Source organism: Hippocampus bargibanti, linkage group LG02, assembly GCF_051943395.1.
Source record: "Hippocampus bargibanti isolate YZ-2025 linkage group LG02, ASM5194339v1, whole genome shotgun sequence".
In the NCBI taxonomy this organism is placed as follows: Eukaryota; Metazoa; Chordata; class Actinopteri; order Syngnathiformes; family Syngnathidae; genus Hippocampus; species Hippocampus bargibanti.
The window spans coordinates 33158013-33176439 of record NC_142735.1 but is presented as its reverse complement, the minus strand read 5'-3'; the positions used below and the strand labels follow the sequence as shown (position 1 = coordinate 33176439).

Below are 18427 nucleotides of genomic sequence, written 5' to 3'. Positions count from 1 at the left end.
ATTTTCTTCTGGGTTTCTATACAGTACCACCATTATCGAAATCTGTATCGGTCACGTGATCAGCTTCCGTGTCTTGCGCGGTGTAGCAGATGCCATTTTCCACCATTTTCACCGCATGGCGAAACGAAAGAATTGTGACCTCGGAACGAAATACAAGGCAATCGTGGCTGTTGTGAGGAGAATCCAACAAGAAGTAAATCCTCCATTGCAAAAGAATTTGACGTGCCGCAAAATACTTTATCAACGTGGTTGAAGAGTAAGGATAAAATAAAGACGGCATACGAAGCGTTGGACTTCGGACCTGGATCAAAGAGGATGAGAACGTCACAATACTGTAGTCTTCTCATACAGTATACAGTTGTTTGACACCAATTTCAACCATGGGGAAACGTAAGAATTGTGATATCCAAACAACGTACAAGGCAATCTGGCTGTGGAGGACAATCCAACAAGCAACTCCTTCATCGCGAAATAGTTTGACGTGCCGCAGAATACTTCATCAACGTGAGTAATGTAAACGTCGCAGTTTTCATTTTCCATACATGTATTTAATTGTGTTGTATTCAGATATCTTTATCGCTTGCAATAATCAGTTTTTCATGTTTATACATGCTGGCGTTCGTGGTTTCTCTCGTGTGTACAATGTCAACAATGTCGAGTGAGACGATTGCAAGAGTGCGTTATAAAAATATGACGTTTTTATTTAATGCATAACTTTATTTTTCACGTCACTACAGTACAAAAGCATGCTAGATACGCAATCCATGAATCCAATGAGAAAATTACATGCCATATCAAAGATCCTCCATTTATTGCCCCCGCTTCATGCAGTACGGCACAGGATCGGACATATCAATAGTACGGTTATATCGACATTTTTTCTTACTCCCAGGAATATCGATATAACGAGACTTTACTGTAATAAGCGAGAAGATGTCAACATCAATGCAGATTGTTTACTAGTTGTGCATGCAATACGTTGTTTAAAGTTTCAAAATGAAGAGTTCCGAACTTGCGTATGAATGACAGCGGTTATCCATCGCTAACTCCGGTTAGCTTCTCGTTCCAGCAGCTGGATGTTTGTCCGATAGGTTTGCGCCACTATTATGACTGTTGCTCTCTTTCACCACTGGAAGCAACTTTCTACCCATTGTCAGGCTGAGGGGATGACTGCGGTTATTAAAGCGGGGATTCACGCACTCCGGAGAGCTCCTCGGCTGGCTCTGTACTGCTTTGCTCCGTTAGAAATGTTTGTCCGCTGGGAATTTGTGTAAACTTTCTTTATGCGTGTTATAGCAATAGGCTGCGACACACGATTCACCATTGCGTTATGTCGTTTTCTTTCTAATTTTGCAATCAACACGGTGTTTTCAGATGAAGCAAAGTACCCAAAATGCATTGTGTCGCTTTCTCGGTCAGGGGCGGTCCCTCAGCGACGTCACTCCAACATCGTCATCAACTCGAAAACAAGACTTCATGAATATTCTTTGTAAAATGCGCTCAGTGGAAGTCATTTGAAGTGATTTTACAAATTATGGACGCAACTTCTCCGGAGGTGTCGGTTGTCCTTTGAAGGACATTTCTTTTGTTTCCTAACTCACATCAGAAAAACGTTTTATAACATCTAAAATACCCAAAACACCCAGGCTGATATTTTTGGTCAAATGAAAAACACCAATAAAAATGACTTAGTGTCCCAAAACTACTTCAAAATGACCTCAGAAAGTTTCCGTTTCAAAAGGTCCCGCCCCCTTTGTACGTGACGTCACACCAAAACGTCTTGCCTTGCTCGAGAATCAAAGGAATGGCTTCAGATTCAGAGAAGAGGCTTTCTTGTGACTCATCCAGTTATGAATATGATTCAAATAGTTCTGAAGCGGAAAGCATAAATGTTTGCAATCGATTAAAGAAGTCCTTCCATGTCATTTTGAGGCGTCTGAACTGCATTGTAGCGCCCCAGAAAATGCACCAGGTGGTGCCAAAGCTCCATTGGAAATGGGCTTATTTGTCTGCTGGGAATTTGTGTCAGCTAGTATCAAATAGTAGTCTTGGTGCAACACACAACGATTCACCATCGCATTATTTATGTGTTTTCTAATTTCGTCATCAACACGAAGTTTTCAGACCAAACAAAGTACCCAAAATGGATTGTGTGTCGCTTTCTTGGTCAGTGACTATACCTACCGTGAGTGACGTCAATTATGGACACAACTTTTACGGAGGCGTCGGTTGTCCTTTAAGTTTCGTGCACTATTGTACCTTCTCCCCATTTCATTTTGTCAGTTAAGACAGATAAAAGGCTCAGTTTGGCTTTTTTTTTACACATGAATGGCGAGTGATATAAACTGCCCTGAACAGAACAAATGTGTCAGAAAACAGAAAAGATTAATAACAATATCAATAATTTCATTTTACTCTTGTGCAGGGGAACTGATGGGTGGAAGCAAAGCGTATTTGACTGCCAGCACTGCCAGAGAACACATTATCAAAGTGTGGAAGAATGAAGGTGGGTAAGCCATGATGAGATAAAGGACAACTGAAATCATTTAAGTGTAACAGCTGTTGACTCATTTACTGCCAGACATGTGCAAAAGTGTCCACTCCAGTGCCAGGGTTTTTGTCATTGTCACTCCAATTCCAGGACCCACAGAATATTGAGTTTTAGGACTACATCAACATTCAATGCAGCATAAGAAACCTTTGACTCGAAGGTAATTCCTAAAGGCAATGGGTCTGGAGTTACCTGAACTTGAAGTGGGGGCGGCTATATAAAATAATGTCTTCTTCAAAATCACATGAAAAAAAAACCCTGGACACTGAATATCCTTTTTTTGTTATACTTGCACTACATCTACAGCAGGGGTCACCAACCTTTTTGAAACCAAGAGCTACTTCTTGGGAATTATTAATGCGAAGGGCTACCAGTTTGATACATACTTAAATAAATTGCCAGAAATAGCCAATTTGCTCAATTTACCTTCAAATCTATGTTATTATTAATAATTAGTGATATTTCTCTATGTGAAGAAACTGATCATGTTAAATGATTTCTCACAATATATAAAGAGATTAAAATCAATGTGCAACACTTTATTTTATATTTTCTTTAAGCGAAACTTTTTCAAATGATCACTTTTGTAGGAAAAGAAAAAGTCTCATTTTAACTAACCACTTACATTTTTTGACAAATCATGCACTACTTTGGGAAGGACGCCCCTGGCATGCAAAGTCCATAGCACTTTGGATGAAAACATCATATCCAGTGTTTGTATGACTCAATTAAATACAAAAATACAAGAACTAAAAAATTAACAGTCAGATTTTTAAACAATTTATATCACACTTTGAACTGGACACCAAATCTGTTATCTGTTTCTTTGTCAGTTAGTGGGAAGCCTGGCATTGCATGCTTTTCACCAGTGTGTTGTACTCTGGTGTGTAACTTGACACTGCAACTCTGAGTGAGTCTTGTAGATGTGAATCAGTGAGCCGTGTTCTGTGTTTGTTCTTGATGAAATTCATGTCAGAAAAGGCTGATTCACAAAGATAAGTTGAACCAAACAGGCTTGCAACCTTCATAGCTGCTGTGCATACACCACTGTACTTTTCTGTGTCAATAAAGCACCAAAAAGTTGGTGCAGTCTGATGGGCTTTGAGGGGGAGGTCATTTTGCAGTGTTACAATTTCCATCTCTAGCTGTTCAGCATACAGGCTGAACATTGCACTTAACTGTTAAGCAATACATGATATGTCCACGTTCATGAAAGGATTAGAAATGAACGACACACATGGCTCAAGCTGATCGAGGTCACAAAACCATTTCTCAAACTCTTGCCCAACTCTGTTTATGACCTGAGAGTACTTTTCTGCAACTTTGTCAAAGGCCTCAGATGCAGAAGCATTGTCTTTCTGCATCGTCTGCACAGCGGGAAAGTGCAGCGCCTTTTTTTCTCTGTAAGTGCACAGAGAAAATGTTTATCTTAGCTTTAAATGCATTTAAAGCACTAATCATATCAGTAATGGTTTTACCTTTGCCTTGCAGCTCACAGTTCAAACTGTTCAGTTTCCCAGTAATGTCTGTCAAAAATGCAAGATCAAGTGTCCACTCAGTGTCCTCCAGCAGCGAGGTGTCCTCACCTCTGGACTGCATGAACTCTTTGATTTCACCCAAAAGTGACAAAAAACGAAGCAAAATCCATCCCCTGCTGAGCCATCGTATTTCTGTGTGTAGTAGCAGGTCACCATATTCAGCTGACAGCTCCTCCAAAAGTTCCTTGAATGTTCTGTGCTGTTTAGCTTTGGAGCGGATGCTGTTAATGATCTTTACGACGGGAATCATTACGTGCTCAAAGCCGATCACTTTTGCACACAAGGCCTGCTGGTGAATAATGCAGTGGTAATGCAGAAAGTTTGGGAAGTTTGAGTCACCTTTACAGAGAGCGATGAATCCTGTGTGTCGGCCGACCATAGCAGGAGCCCCATCTGTAGTCATTGATACTAGCTTTTCCAGCGGCACCTTTTTCTCCACCCAAAACTCCTTGACCGCGTTATAGATGTCAACTCCCCTCGTAGTTGTCTTCAGGGGTAGTATTGTCAGAAGTTCTTCTTTGGTGGAGAAATCATCAAACACCATCCGGATGAAGACCATCAGCTGCGCCGTACTGCTACTGTCCACCGACTCGTCACACTGGATGCTAAACCACCCGCATCTCGCCAGATCCCGGTCGAGCTGGTCTGCCAAGTTCCCAGACATCGCCGAAACTCTTACCATTGTAGTTGCGCCGAGTTGAACATCGGAGAGAGTGGAGAGTACATCGGTTCCATACTTCTCGTCTTTAAGTGTATAGTTTTAGCAATTAACATCATTGCTTCCTTGACAACCTCCCCGTCTGAAAAAGCTTTCTTTTTCTTTAGCAAGAATTCCGTAGCTCTAAACGAGGCTTCTGTTGCTTTTTGGGAGTTTTTAACCGGTCTCGTGAAAAAAGACTGCTGTTTGCGCAACGCTGCTTTTAACTCACGGGATTTTTCCGCTCGTAGTGCGCTGCCCGGTGGGTAGTTAGCATGGTAGCTTTTGTGACACGTTGTGAAATGTCTCTCCACATTGTGCCGCTTTGCCGTCGCCACAGTCGCCCCGCAAATAATACACACGCAGGATCCTTTCACAGTGGTAAAAAAAACTACCTCCCAGTCATCGTGAAAATGATACGTTTTCTTTCTTTTTTCAGCCATTTTTGGGGTTAACTCCTCTCGTTCTCGCTGCCCCCGCTAGCTCTCCACAAACTCCGCGGTTTACGCATGTCCACATTACTGACCTTTCAACTATACTAGGTCAAAGTTGATTTATATTAAACACTTTTCAAGGCCTTTTTTTTTTATATTGTTGCCTGTCGGTAGTCAAAGCGCGAAAGCGTATGGTTGGAGGAAAAAAAAAACATGGTGTATTATTTATTCATATCTGGGGGAGTCGGACTTGAAATTTTGGATGGAACATATACATAAGGGGAAACAATGTCCACATAACCTAACCAAAGAGAATCACCTTTTGGGGATCACCCTGCCATACACGATCCGATCGGTGCTTTGACTAATCATTTTGATCTTGATCTAAGATGTTCTGGGTCTGCTAGCCCACTCATTTTTTTAGAAATAAGCGTGGGCATCGGGAATCAAACTCACGCTATCGGATCTCTGAGCTGAGCCTTCTACCATTGAGCCAACAGCCCTGGTTGGAGGAAACCAAAACATAAATAAGAAGATTTTTTTCTAATTTTTTACTTTTTATTTAATGCGTTTTTTTATAATGTGTTTTAAAGAACAATAGCAAAAAAGTTGATGCAGCTCACCGGTGTTCAGCATTATTTGAGCTATTTTTAGAACTGCGGGCGACTCATGTGGTCCTTAGGGGCGACCTGGTGCCCGCGGGCACCGTGTTGGTGACCCCTGATCTACAGTTTTTTATGCACTGTTACAGTATGCGCCTCAGTCCTCTGACAGTTTTTATTATGCTCAGAATGTTTTATCTTTTCACCCCCCGACTTTAAAATTGCTGCTGTGGACTGCAAAGTTCCCCATTGTGGGACTATGGAAGGCTTTCTGATTCTAATATAACAATATACAGTCATACCTTGGCTTACGAACACCTTGGCTAATGAACTTTTCGGCTTACGAATGTTAAATTCACGAGGATTTAATCTTGGCATATGAACAATATTTCGGCATACACACGGGAGTGCCACAATGATTGATGTGTCGTTATGTGTCAGGAAATATTTTTTTTTTTGTCCTGTATTCCCCGCCCCAGTCTTCGGTTAAGGCTGCGTGATTGGTCAAGAACACAGCAGTGAGGGGGCGGGGGGTTACAGAAACACAGAACTGCAACTAAAATAGATTAAAGTCGCACGTGATTGGTCAAGAACACAGCAGTGGGGGGGGGGGGGGGGGGTACAGAAACACAGAACTGCAAATAAAAATAGATTAAAGCCACACGTGATTGGTCAAGAATGTGGCAGTGGAGGGGTTACAGAAACACAGAGTTGAAAATAAAAATGATTAAAGCCACACGTGATTGGTCAAGAACGCAGCAGTGAGGGAGGGTTAAAGAAACACAGCTGCAAATAAAAATAGATAGGCAGACGACAGAGAGTGAGAAAATGCATTGAAAACATTGAAATTTAGACTCTTTTCAACTTTATTAATAGTTCAAAGGCAGAGTGTTGACTGCAAGGTTAAAATATCCCATCAATGAGGCTCCACAAATAACCCGCACAAGCCATCTGTACACTTGATGCAAAAAAGTCAAAGTCAGCTTTATTGTCAAATATGCTAATATGCATGACATACAGCACAGATGAAATTACTATCAACCCAGCGAAACAGAACGCAATTGATGAGGAACTCGGTAAAATTATCGCAGAGAAAGCATGGCAACTACATTTGGATCTCGTCAAGAGGCAAACCGGAAGTTCGTCATCAATTGATGATTTCAAGTCTATCCACGGATGGCTCGAGAACTAAGCGTCGTACAGGGATTCATAGTGTCATTCGTCATGGTGAGCCAGCCAGTTCTGGCGATAAAGCTGCCAAAGCTTCCTAGGAATCATTCCTCAATACAGTGAGAACTCAATTTACGAAGTTAATTGGTTCCCAGACAGTGTGTAAGGCGAAAAGTGTGTATCTCAAAAAATGTTTTTCCCATAGGAAACCATTAAAATGGGAATAATCCGTTCCCGGTTTTCCATAAAATATACTTTTCAACTAAATAAGCCTTAAAACTACACACAACATAAGTTATTCTATGTATAATGTGCTATTGTATTATAATGAAAGACATTTGTGATGGTCATTGATGGCTTTATGGAATGGCGTTGGAGGTCAAAGGGAATTGCTGTTTGGAAAGAGGTTTTATTTACCTTTTTGATGGTCGTTGATGGCTTATGGAAGGAGAGTCGCCTTCCATCAGGACTGTTGGTAACTTAACCTCTGGTGTGGCTTCTGTTCTTTTTTCTTTGGATACTCCTCATCATTTTTGCTGATTAAAAACCTCTTAATTGACACCTGTTGCTTTCTGACTTGTAAGGTCTTACGAAGCTGAGGCATCACATTATTGTTCATCATGTTGATTGTCATAGCCACAGTCTTTTCTGAATGGAACTGTTCGGTAAAAGCCTGCACATCATTCCACTTTGCCAACATTTCCTTTATGAGCTCACTTGATGCTGCAGCCATCTCCTCCTCAGATGTTCTCGAACCATCAGTTACTGGCTTTAAAATCCTCAATAAGCGCCGAACTTCCAGGCAAAATCTCACAAACGCACACCTCGTTCGTGTTTTTCAATTATCTCCTTCTTCTCAGCGACGGTGATTTTATTTTGTGTCTTCTTGGGCTGAAGACGAGCCTGTGGTGTTTTTTTTTTCGGTCCCATCATAGTAAAATTATCAGCAAAAAGATCCAAGTAGGCGATCGACGTGTGAATTCAATGAGATGGGGTGTGGAAAGTAGCGCCGGCTGGAGCGCTGTTCGGTCGTGTCCCTCCGCCGAAGATCACTCCGCCAGATCCGAAGGTCGTGTGCTTGATGGACCAGCCGTGGTGGGTGTGTATTATGAAAATAGTGCTTATTATAAGGTTTAATTTTCATAAATTTGACGTTCGTAAGATGAAAAGTTCTTAATGTAAGGTGTTCGTATGTTAAGGGCTCACTGCATGTATCACTCCATTCCATCAAGCCATCAATGCTATCACAAAGATGAGATGGTTTCTTCAGCCGTCACCTGTACTTTGAAGGTGTCGAACGTTTCGCTTCTTATCCAAGAGGCTCCGTCAGCAAACTAAATTTAAATTTAGTTCGGCTTTGTCAGCAAACTAAATTTAAATGTAGTTCGCTGACAAAGCCTCTTGTATAAGAAGCGCAACATCCGACACCTTCAAAGAAGTACAGATGACGGCTGAAGAAACCTTCTCATTAATGGACCACTCCTGTACGACTGAGAGCTTACACAGACGGACTATCACAAAGGTAAATAGTACAGTACTGTGTTTTTTTAATTACAATACCATAGCACATTTATTATACATAAAATAAGGTATATTTTGTGTAGTTTTAAGGCTTAGAAAAGTAGAAAATTATGTTTTATGGGGCCCTGGGAACCGATTATTCTCATTTTAATGGTTTCTATGGGAAATTAATGTTTGGGATACACACTTTTCCCCTTACATACTCTGGGAACCTCGTGGGAGGGAAAAACATTACCAGAGGTCTGAGCGGAGCTTTAATGGCACCCCTCACAAAAAAAATGATGATAAACCTGAATAAATTCGGGACTGGTGCTCCATGTCATGCTTTTCAATTCCCGAATAAATTTGGGAATGGCTGTGAATGAGTTAATATGTGCCCATGTGTTGCCATTCTATGACTCTTAGGCTCCAGTAATGGGAATTTGAATGTCTTTCTCAATATAACCAATTTCTCTTTTTTTTCCAGGTTTTTTTCTGAATTGTCTATTCTCTGGGTTGGTGGTCAACTCTGGATCAGACGGTGAGGAGAAAAGTTTTTCTCCTGATCTCTTCTTTCTGGAATTGATGGTTGTTCCACCTTCGAGGTACAACACCACCACTTGAATGAACATATGTCCATGGTTTTGCTTCCGGTATGTGACTTTAAAATCTTCTTCAGATATCGACCAGTCAATCGACTGGGTGACCAGATGTTTACCAACGGTCATACGGTCAACATGCAAGCCGTCATGAAGGATAGTACAATCGTAAGAAAACTGCTTTCTCTCATGGCTGCTGAGAAAGATACTCAAGTCGATGAGGTAAGATTTTGTTTAGCAAGATAGCTAATAGATAGCTATCAAGATATGTAGATAGCTAGGTGGACAGCTAGCTAGCTTTCTATCTATTTGAATTACTTCAGAGTTGAGTGAGCCGGCGCATGTGGCTGCCACTGCTCACCCACAGAAACATTTATCCTGTGACTGTATAGTGACCTTGAGAGTTTTGAAAGGCGCTCAGAAATGAAATATACTATGATTATTATTTGAAGGGCAACCGACGTCATTTTTTTGTTTTTTAACTGACATCAGAAAAACGTTTTACAGCATCTAAAATACCCAAAACATGCAGTATGATATTTTTATACAAATGCAAAACACCAATAAAAATGACTTAAAGTGTCCAAAATCTGCAAAAAATTGAGCTGCGAATTGGGCATTTTTCAGAAAGTCCCGCCCCCAGTTCGTGACGTCACGCCAAGACGTCTTGCATTGCTGGAGAATAAAAACAATGGCTTCAGATTCGGATAATATGCTTTCTTGTTACACGTCCAGTTATGAATATGATTCAAATAGTTCTGAAGAGGAAAGCATAGATGTTTGCAATCGATGAAAGAATTTATTCCGTGTCATTTTGAGGCAAACGGGCGGGGGGGAATGTCACACCCAACAACAGGCAAGAAAATGGCCACCGAGCTGTGAGGAAGGAATCAGCCCGTTTCCACAGGCTGATAAATTTGTTCCATGGAGCTTGGACTCCCACTGCTGGCGCCTTTTGGATGTAACACACGGTTAAAAAAAAAAAAAAAACATTACAGCAAACTACATTGACGTGATGGAAAGACGCTACAATGCGTCGTTTTTACGGTCAAGAGGCGGTCCTTTTCTGACGTCACGTGAGGACTCGTCACCAACTCAAAAACAAGACTTCCTGAATGTTCAGCGCGAGTCTTAAAACGTAAAATATAGCTATATGCGGTGGAATCTTATTAAAATAGAAGTCATTTGAAGCCAAGTCATTTGAAGCCATTTTACAAATTATGGGCACAACTTGTCCGGAGACGTCGGTTGTCCTTTAAGGGGCAAACATGTCTTCATTTTGACTTTTTGTTTCAATTTGCCTTATTTTATCAGACCCAGGCTGCAGAAGTGGTGGACCGATCTTTTCTCGCGGAGATTCCCGGGGCAACATTAACGGATAAACTTTACAACATGTGGATTCGCCTTCAGACACATGTCAACATTGTGTTTGACAGCGACATGGACAAAATAACGGCGGAAAAGTACCCAGGAATCAGACAGGTACGTTGTTCAAAAGAAGCCAACATCAGCGACCAGACCGAAATACAAACCGCCTTCAGTGTGTCATTTACAATCATAAATATCTGCCCAAACTCACGACTTGAGGGATAATACTACAGTGATACCTCAGCTTACGAACTTAATTGGTTCCTAGAAAGTGTGTGTCAGGTGAAAGGTTTGTCTTCCAAACATTTATTTCCCATAAGAAACCATTAAAATTCCCAGGTCCCCATAAAACATCATTTTCTACTAAATAAGCCTTAAAACTACACAAAATAGACCTTTTTTTGTATTATAAATGTACTATTGTATTGTAATTAACAAAATAAACTGCACTGTATAAATAAGTGGTTTTATTGACCTTTGTGGTAGTCGTTGATGTAGTGTCCTCTTGATGATATCCGAGTGAAGTTGCCGTGCTTTCTCTGCGAAAATACCCTCACTCATGCTTTCCCCTGCTAGCTGCTTTGTTTTAATCTAAATCAACAGAAGTTTTTCAACCTCTTTATTGCCTGAGACCGTTGCTTAGACAACCCTTAGCCACACGTAGCAATGGTTGACTTAGCGTACTGGTACTGGGACACTAAATCATACAAACGCACACCTCGTTGGTGTTTTTCGATGATGTCATTCTTCTGCTCGACCGTCAGTGTGTCCTCTTTGGCTTAACACTAGCCTGTGGTGGGGTCTTTTCCGGTCCCATAATAGCAAAGTACTCCACTCGATAGCAAACCACGTCTGCACTCAAAGAAAACTAGTAAAATTAGTAAAACACCCAGCCACCATGGCGCTTTTCGACCATATGGTTTGGTGTTCATCTACCGAAAACTAGTCCGCCGTCCACCACGGTGACCACGGCGCTGTGTGGTCTGGTTTCTTCTTTCTTCTTAATCCACTAAAAATTAGTTTGTCAGCCAAGACTATATGCTCGCGAATTTAATGTTCGTAAAGCGCAAAGTTGGTGAGCTAAAGCATTCGTAAGCTGAGGTATCACTGTATTTACTATCACAACAGTGGAGTACAGATACTGTTTTCATTTTTTAAATGTATTCTTTTAATTGTGATAAATTCTCATGCACCCAAACAGTTTGGCTATAGCACACTTGTAACGCGGGATATCAAATCGACCTGTATGATCCTATAAATCACACCAAATTTCTGATAGTAATAATAAATTCACTTGGTGTAGATAAGGGATTCATCGAATCATTAACTCATTCACAAATTTATATAGGAATTGAACATTTTTTGTTATATTGACTTCGAGATCGCGCCACGAGAATTGCTGCCTTTCCAGCAGCTCCTGTATGTTGCTTTTCTACCTCTTCTGCGAAAGGATGTGACATCATGTAAAGGAAGGCAGGATATGACATATCAGGAAGTCCAAAATGTAAACAAAGATTAGAGAGCGATGTTTAGAGATGTTTGTATGGCGAATTACCCCAACACTTTGTTTGGGCTGAAAACTTTGTGTTGATCCGTGTTGGCGAAATTAGAAGGAAAACACATAAATAACGCGATGGTGAATCCTTGTGTGTTGCACCAAGACAACTATTTGGTATTCGCTGACACAAATTCCAAGCAGACAAATCAGCCCATTTCCTACGGAGCTCTAGCGCTATCTTCTGGGACGCTACACATCAGTCTTGATGCCTCAAAATGACCCGGAATACCTTCTTTAATCGATTGTAAACATTTATCCTTTCCTCTTCAGAACTATTTGAATCATATTCATAACTGGATGAGTAACAAGAAAGCATGTTCTCCGAATCTGAAGCCATTGTTTTGATTCTCGAGCAGGGCAAGACGTCTTGGCGTGACGTCACAAACTGGGGTGGGGACTTTCTGAAAATGCCCAATTCGCAGCTCAATTTTTTGCAGATTTAGCACACTTTAAGTCATTTTTATTGGTGTTTTGCATTTCAATAAAAATATCATACTGCATGTTTTGGGTATTTTAGATGCTATAACACGTTTTTCTGATGTCAGTTAGGAAACAAAAAATGGTGTCGGTTGTCCTTTAAGGCTTATTCCGTAGAAAATGATTTTTTATGGGGACATGGGAACGGATTATTCTCATTTTAATGGTTTCTTATGGGAAATAAATGTTTGGCAGATGAACTTTTCACCTTACACACACACGTTTCCGGAAGCTGAGGTATCACTGTAGCTGTACGTCTGTGTAAGCTCTCAGTCGTACAGGAGTGGTCCATCGATGAGAAGGTTTCTTCAGCCGACATCTGTACAATTTTGAAGGTTTCGGACGTTTCGCCTCCTATCCATCGTCAGCGAACTAAGGTCTGACTGGTCGTCTCGGCCCTATTTATATATCCCTAATGTCCAGGCATGGTGGCGCCGGACACAGCTATGATAGGTCCCTACTCTCAGGTTGGGGGGAGCAGAGGACCCCTGATTGTTCCTACGTTCCGGACTAACGACTGGCCTATTTCCCCCACTCCCACCTGCATTACGAATGTTGCCTAACCTGTTTTCCCTAAGCAGGCTATTGTATGAACGATCCAAATTGAACCTCACCCCACCAGACCGGTTTAAAGAAGGATTTTGTTGTTTTATAAGAATCGCTTCTTTTACCCCCCTTTCAAACCATCTGTGTTCTTTCGCTAAGATTTTAACCTCATTGTCGTCCAATGAGTGGTTGCTAGCTTTTAGGTGCAAATGTACTGCCGATTGAGGCCCACTTGTATTATCCCTGCGATGTTGATAAAGTCTTTTTTTGAGAATTTGTTGAGTCTCCCCAATGTACTGCTCTTTACAATTTTCATTCTTACAATGTATGGAATAAACTACATTACTTTGTTTTTCATTTGGTAGCCTATCTTTTGGATGCACTAATTTTTGCCTTAACGTGTTTATCGGTTTAAAATAAGTAGGAATTTTATGTTGCCAAAGGACTCTTAATTTTTCAGAAACTCCTGCAATGTAAGGTACTGCTACTTCTCTCCTTTTTGTATCTTGAGAATTATTGGTATTTAAACCGGTCTGGTGGGGTGAGGTTCAATTTGAATCGTTCATACAATAGCCTACTTAGGCAAAACAGGTTAGGCAACATTCATAATGCTGATGAGGTGATACCGGTGGGAGTGGGGGAAATGGGCCAGTCGTTAGTCAGGAATGTAGGAACAATCAGGGGTCCTCTGCTCCCCCCAACCTGAGAGTAGGGACCTATCATAGCTGTGTCCGGCGCCGCCATGCCTGGACATTAGGGATATATAAATAGGGCCGATACGACCAGTCAGACTTTAGTTAGCTGACGAAGCCTCTTGGATAAGAGGCGAAACGTCCGAAACCTTCAAAATTGTACAGATGACGGCCGAAGAAACCTTCTCATCACTGTAGCTGTAATGTTAAAAATCGTTTGGCCACCTGACCTTGGCGTATTACGAGGTTTTTCTGGTTTCAGGAGTTGGCAGGTATGCAAATTGCCCATATTGCAGTCATCATTTTCTGACGGTATTAAATGAACATGCACAAAATAGCAGCCTTGTCAAATTCAGTGCATCCTCTTCAGTGTTTGCCACTGGCCAAAATGGCTGCCACAGTAAAAGTGTAGTAGCTGAGCCCCATTGTCTCATCATAAGGGCATTGAGGAGAACTTTTTACTACACACACTAAAATACTTTGTCATCTATTCTTAATGGACAGTTTTTTTGTCATATTGTTTATCTGCATAATTTAGGCCTTCCCTGACGGCATTTGAACATTAGGTTAGCATTCTACTTGCGAAGTAGAGCTGTAAAACCCGCGAATGATTGTTCTTTTTTTTTTCATAAAATGTGGAAATAAAACACACTTGGATTACAGGACAATCGACACATTTTTTTTTGTTTCCTAACTGACATCCAAAAAACGTTTTATAGCATCTAAAATAACCAAAACACGCAGGCTGATATTTTTAATGAAATGCAAAACATCAATAAGAATGACTCGACAAAATGAGCTCAGAACTGGGCAGATCCAGAAAGTCCCGCCCCCTTGTTCGTGGCCTCACTATTGGTCACACACTGCCTTGCTCCAGAATCAAAACAATGACTTCAGAGAGTTCAGATTCGGAGAAGTTGCTTTCTTGTTACTCATCCAGTTCTGAATATGATTCAAATAGTTGTGAAGAGGAAAGCATAAATGTTTGCAATCGATTAAAGAAGTCCTTCCGTATCAATTTGAGCCGTCTGGACTCCAATGTAGCGCCCAGAAAATGTACAAGATGGCGCACAAGAATTTGTGTCAACTTACATCTTCTTCGTGTGTTACCGCAATTGGCTGCGACACACAGCGATTCACCATCGCATTATTTATGTAGTTTTCCTTCTAATTTCGCGATCAGAAAAGTACCCAAAATGCATTGTGTGTCGCTTTCTCCTTCAGTAACGTCACTTAGGGCATCTTCATCGACTCGAAAAGAATACTTCCTTAATATTCAGCGCAAGTCTTAAAAGGTAAAAAATAGCTATGTCCCGTGGAGTCTTTGTAAAATACGCTCAGTAGAAGTCATTTGTGTCATGATTTGATTGGTGACCAACGGGTGGCACTGTCGGCCCCGCCTGCACTTGCACAGGTGCTGGTCGACCCGATCAGTGGCAGACTTCCACGTTCGGATTGGCGACCAATGGGTAACGCTGCCAGCCCTGCCTGCTGCCTTGCAGGTGCTGGTCGTTCCCAATCAGTGACACTCAAAAGGACTCCTGGCACGACCATTCGCTGTCGGGTCATTGTTGTGTGCTTTGTATGCATTGTATGCTGTGCATGTGTTTGTTGAACCTTGGCGGACTTTTACTCTTGGTTTTCTTTTGATACTTTGTATTTTTCTATTCAAATGATTTTAATGTTTTAGATTTTGTTCCTGTTGACTTTATTTTAATACAATTTGTCAAACACAACCTCCTGCTCCCTCCTGCCTGCTTTTTGGGATCCACATCTGCCATCACCACCTTTAAACCGTGACAATTTGAAGTCATTTTACAAATTATGGACGCAACTTGTCCGGAGGTGTCGGTTGTCCTTTAAGAATTAACTATTTTTTTCTGATTAAATAAGACAGTGTAAGTTTTCTTACACTGTACTGAATGTTGATGTAGTCCTAATACTCAATATTTTGTGGGCCCTGGAATTCAAGTGACAATGACAAAAACCCTGGCAGTGGATACATTTTTGCACATCATCTGGTAGTGAATGAGTTCAGCGGTTCAAACAATGGATGGATGGATTAAAGCATACAAAATGGCATCAAATTTCAAGCAGCACAGATCTGATACCCTGAACAATTTCCATCTGTTCTAGCTTTTAATGTTTATGAATAATTTTAATAGTTGTATTAAGTTCATCCTGTCTACTTGATATATAATTTAAAACAGATTCTTTTCTTACAGACAGCGCATTGTAGGTGTTCAAATACCTGACATGTTTCGGCGTATACCTCAGCCTTGTCAGAGTGTCATGGATGTTGTTGCGACGCGCCTTTTTTCAGCTGGTGTTGCTCTGAGGGCGTGACCTATCAATCAGTCAAATCTGACTTGCCTGTCCGTGACACTCTGACGAAGGCGGAAGTATACGCCGAAACATGTCAGGTATTGGAACACCTACAATACACTGTTTTTAAGAAAATAATCTGTTTTAAATTAAAAGTATAATAATTTTGATAATTCACTCTATAATTACATCATTGCTCAGGTGAGCAATTTATTATTTATGTTGTAATGGTTTCATGTCACCTTGAAAGAAGATTGAAAGGACTACCTCGTCATTTCAAATGCTTTTTAAAGAATTTTTTTTTTTATGTCATGTTCCTGATTTGTAATTATCCTGTGTTATTTGTAGGTCCTGGAGAAAAAGGATGGATTATTCCGGAAACATATGATGGGAAAACGAGTTGATTATGCTGCAAGATCTGTCATCTGTCCAGATATGTACATCGGAACCAATGAAATTGGAATTCCCATGGTCTGTTTGTTTCCGGTTTATGTGTGGCTAAGGGTGTTTCTGTGTTGTCTAAGCAACGGTCTCAGTTAATTGAAGAGGTTGAAAAACTTCTGTTGATTTGGATTAAAAAAAAGCAGCTAGCAGGGGACCGTGTGAATGAGGGTATAATTGTGGAGAAATCATGTCAACTTTACTCGGATATCATTAAGCGGCAACTACATCGACCATCTCAAACGTCAATAAAATGACTTTATTATACTGTACCGTTTATTTCTTTCATGACAATCCAATAGTGCATGTATTATACATAAAATAAGGAATATTTTTCTGTTGTTTTAAGGTTTATTTAGTAGAAAATAATGTTTTGTGGGGACCTGGGAACGGATTATTCTAATTTTAATGATCTTATGGGAAATAAATGTTCGGAAGATGAACTTTTCGCCCTACACACACTTTCAGGGAACCAATTAAGTTCATGAGCTGAGTTATCACTGTATTCGATAATCATCATTATTATTCTGAAAACCCAATGTGGACAAATGAGTGGGAATTTATTGACCAGTTTTTCATGTCTGCGCAGGTGTTTGCAACAAAGCTGACCTACCCACAGCCCGTGACGCCGTGGAATGTGAAGGAGCTTCGTCAGGCTGTCCTGAATGGGCCAAATGTCCACCCGGGCGCCACTCTGGTCATTGGCGAAGACGGCAGGAGAACCATCTTGTCCCCGACTAACTTTGCACAAAGGGAAGCGGTTGCTAAACAGCTGCTCACGCCCTGTCCAGGTCCACACAGAATGCCAATGAAATTAGTAAGTCTGTGCATAGGAATATTGTGTTGGACAATCTGCTGCGTAAACGTGGCTTGATTTGGACATAAATGCAAAGCGTCATCCCAATCAGTGGTCTGTCTTTGTTTCTCCAGGTGAACCGTCATATAAAGAACGGAGATGTTTTATTGTTGAACAGACAGCCAACGTTGCACCGACCGTCCATCCAAGCTCATTGCGCTCGCATTTTGCCTGGAGAGAAGGTCTGTATACCTCTTTCGTTCACACTTTTCAATCACTATGAATCACAATTCACTATTAAAGTATGAATTTAAACCGTCTTACAGTAATACCTCAGCTTACGAACTCAATTGGTTCCCTGAAAGTGTGTATAAGGCGAAAAGTTTGTCTTCCAAACATTCATTTCCCATAAGAAACCATTAAAATGCGAATAATCCATTCCCAGGTCCCCATAAAACACAAATTTCTACTGAATAAGCCTTAAAACTACACAAAATATACCTCACATTTATGTATATTAAATGTGGTATTGTATCGCAATAAAAGAAATAAACTGTACTGTACAATAGTCGTTTTATTTACCTTTGTGATGGTAGTTGTCAACGGATGACAAACTTCCAGGTTGTCACAGACAGTCGTGAGGTACAGTGATACCTCAGTTTACGAACTTAATTGTTTCCCTGAAATTGTGTGTAAGGTGAAAAGTTTGTCTTCCAAACATTTGTTTCCAATAAGAAACCATTAAAATGTGAATAATCCCTTCCCAGGTCCCCGTCTTTGTGTTGTCATGTTATTTGTTATTTCTTTTTTTTAAATTTTATTTTATTTTTTCTTTTGACTTCAAGACGGCGCTGTGAGAGTGGCTGCCTATCCAGCAGCTCCTGTATTTTGTTTTTCTGCTTTCATTCTTTTCATAACTTTGCTGCTGTGAAATGTAAATGTCTCCACTGCGAGACTAATAAAGGCAAATCCAATCAAACATATTTTTTAACTAAATAAGCCATAAAACTACACAAAATATTCCTTATTTTAAAATAAATGTGCTATTGTAATGAAAGAAATAAACGATATACTATAATAAAATATTTTTATTAGCTGTTAGGTAGTTGTCAATGGATGGTAGCAATGGTCAA

At 40.6% G+C, this 18427-nt stretch overlaps 2 protein-coding genes and 1 non-coding gene across 4 annotated transcripts in view; 2 read left to right on the top strand and 1 right to left on the bottom strand.

The window, feature by feature from the left end:
• The window catches only part of polr1a (RNA polymerase I subunit A), a 71402-nt gene that overhangs the window by 11664 nt on the left and 41311 nt on the right, over positions 1-18427 (top strand). Inside the window, exons 8-14 of one of the 2 annotated variants that reach the window (XM_088991085.1) lie at positions 2426-2506; positions 8980-9097; positions 9172-9313; positions 10406-10573; positions 16406-16528; positions 17088-17315; positions 17429-17536. In XM_088991085.1, coding sequence (XP_088847211.1) covers positions 2426-2506; positions 8980-9097; positions 9172-9313; positions 10406-10573; positions 16406-16528; positions 17088-17315; positions 17429-17536 — 968 coding nt within the window. Of the gene's footprint in view, positions 1-2425; positions 2509-8979; positions 9098-9171; positions 9314-10405; positions 10574-16405; positions 16529-17087; positions 17316-17428; positions 17537-18427 lie in introns of those variants that run through there. The other variant, XM_088991086.1, reaches the window with a different exon arrangement.
• LOC148902489 (general transcription factor II-I repeat domain-containing protein 2A-like) lies at positions 3104-5256 on the bottom strand. The gene is made up of 2 exons (XM_089018525.1): positions 4030-5256; positions 3104-3952 (listed from the first exon to the last, which is right to left on the bottom strand). Exons 1-2 carry the CDS (start codon positions 4769-4771, stop codon positions 3846-3848), a joined length of 849 nt encoding a protein of 282 aa, XP_088874651.1. The 5' UTR covers positions 4772-5256; the 3' UTR covers positions 3104-3845.
• Positions 14069-14205, top strand: LOC148902488 (small nucleolar RNA SNORA5). Its single transcript, XR_016114344.1, has one exon. It is a non-coding gene; the product is annotated as a small nucleolar RNA SNORA5 (small nucleolar RNA).

Excerpts from the sequence above, each read along its gene's own strand:
- LOC148902489 (XM_089018525.1), bottom strand. The coding sequence starts at position 4,771 with ATGGTAAGAGTTTCGGCGATGTCTGGGAACTTGGCAGACCAGCTCGAC. Across the intron at positions 3,953-4,029 it reads CTGTGAGCTGCAAGGCAAAG|AGAAAAAAAGGCGCTGCACT; the intron begins GTAAAACCATTA and ends GTGCACTTACAG.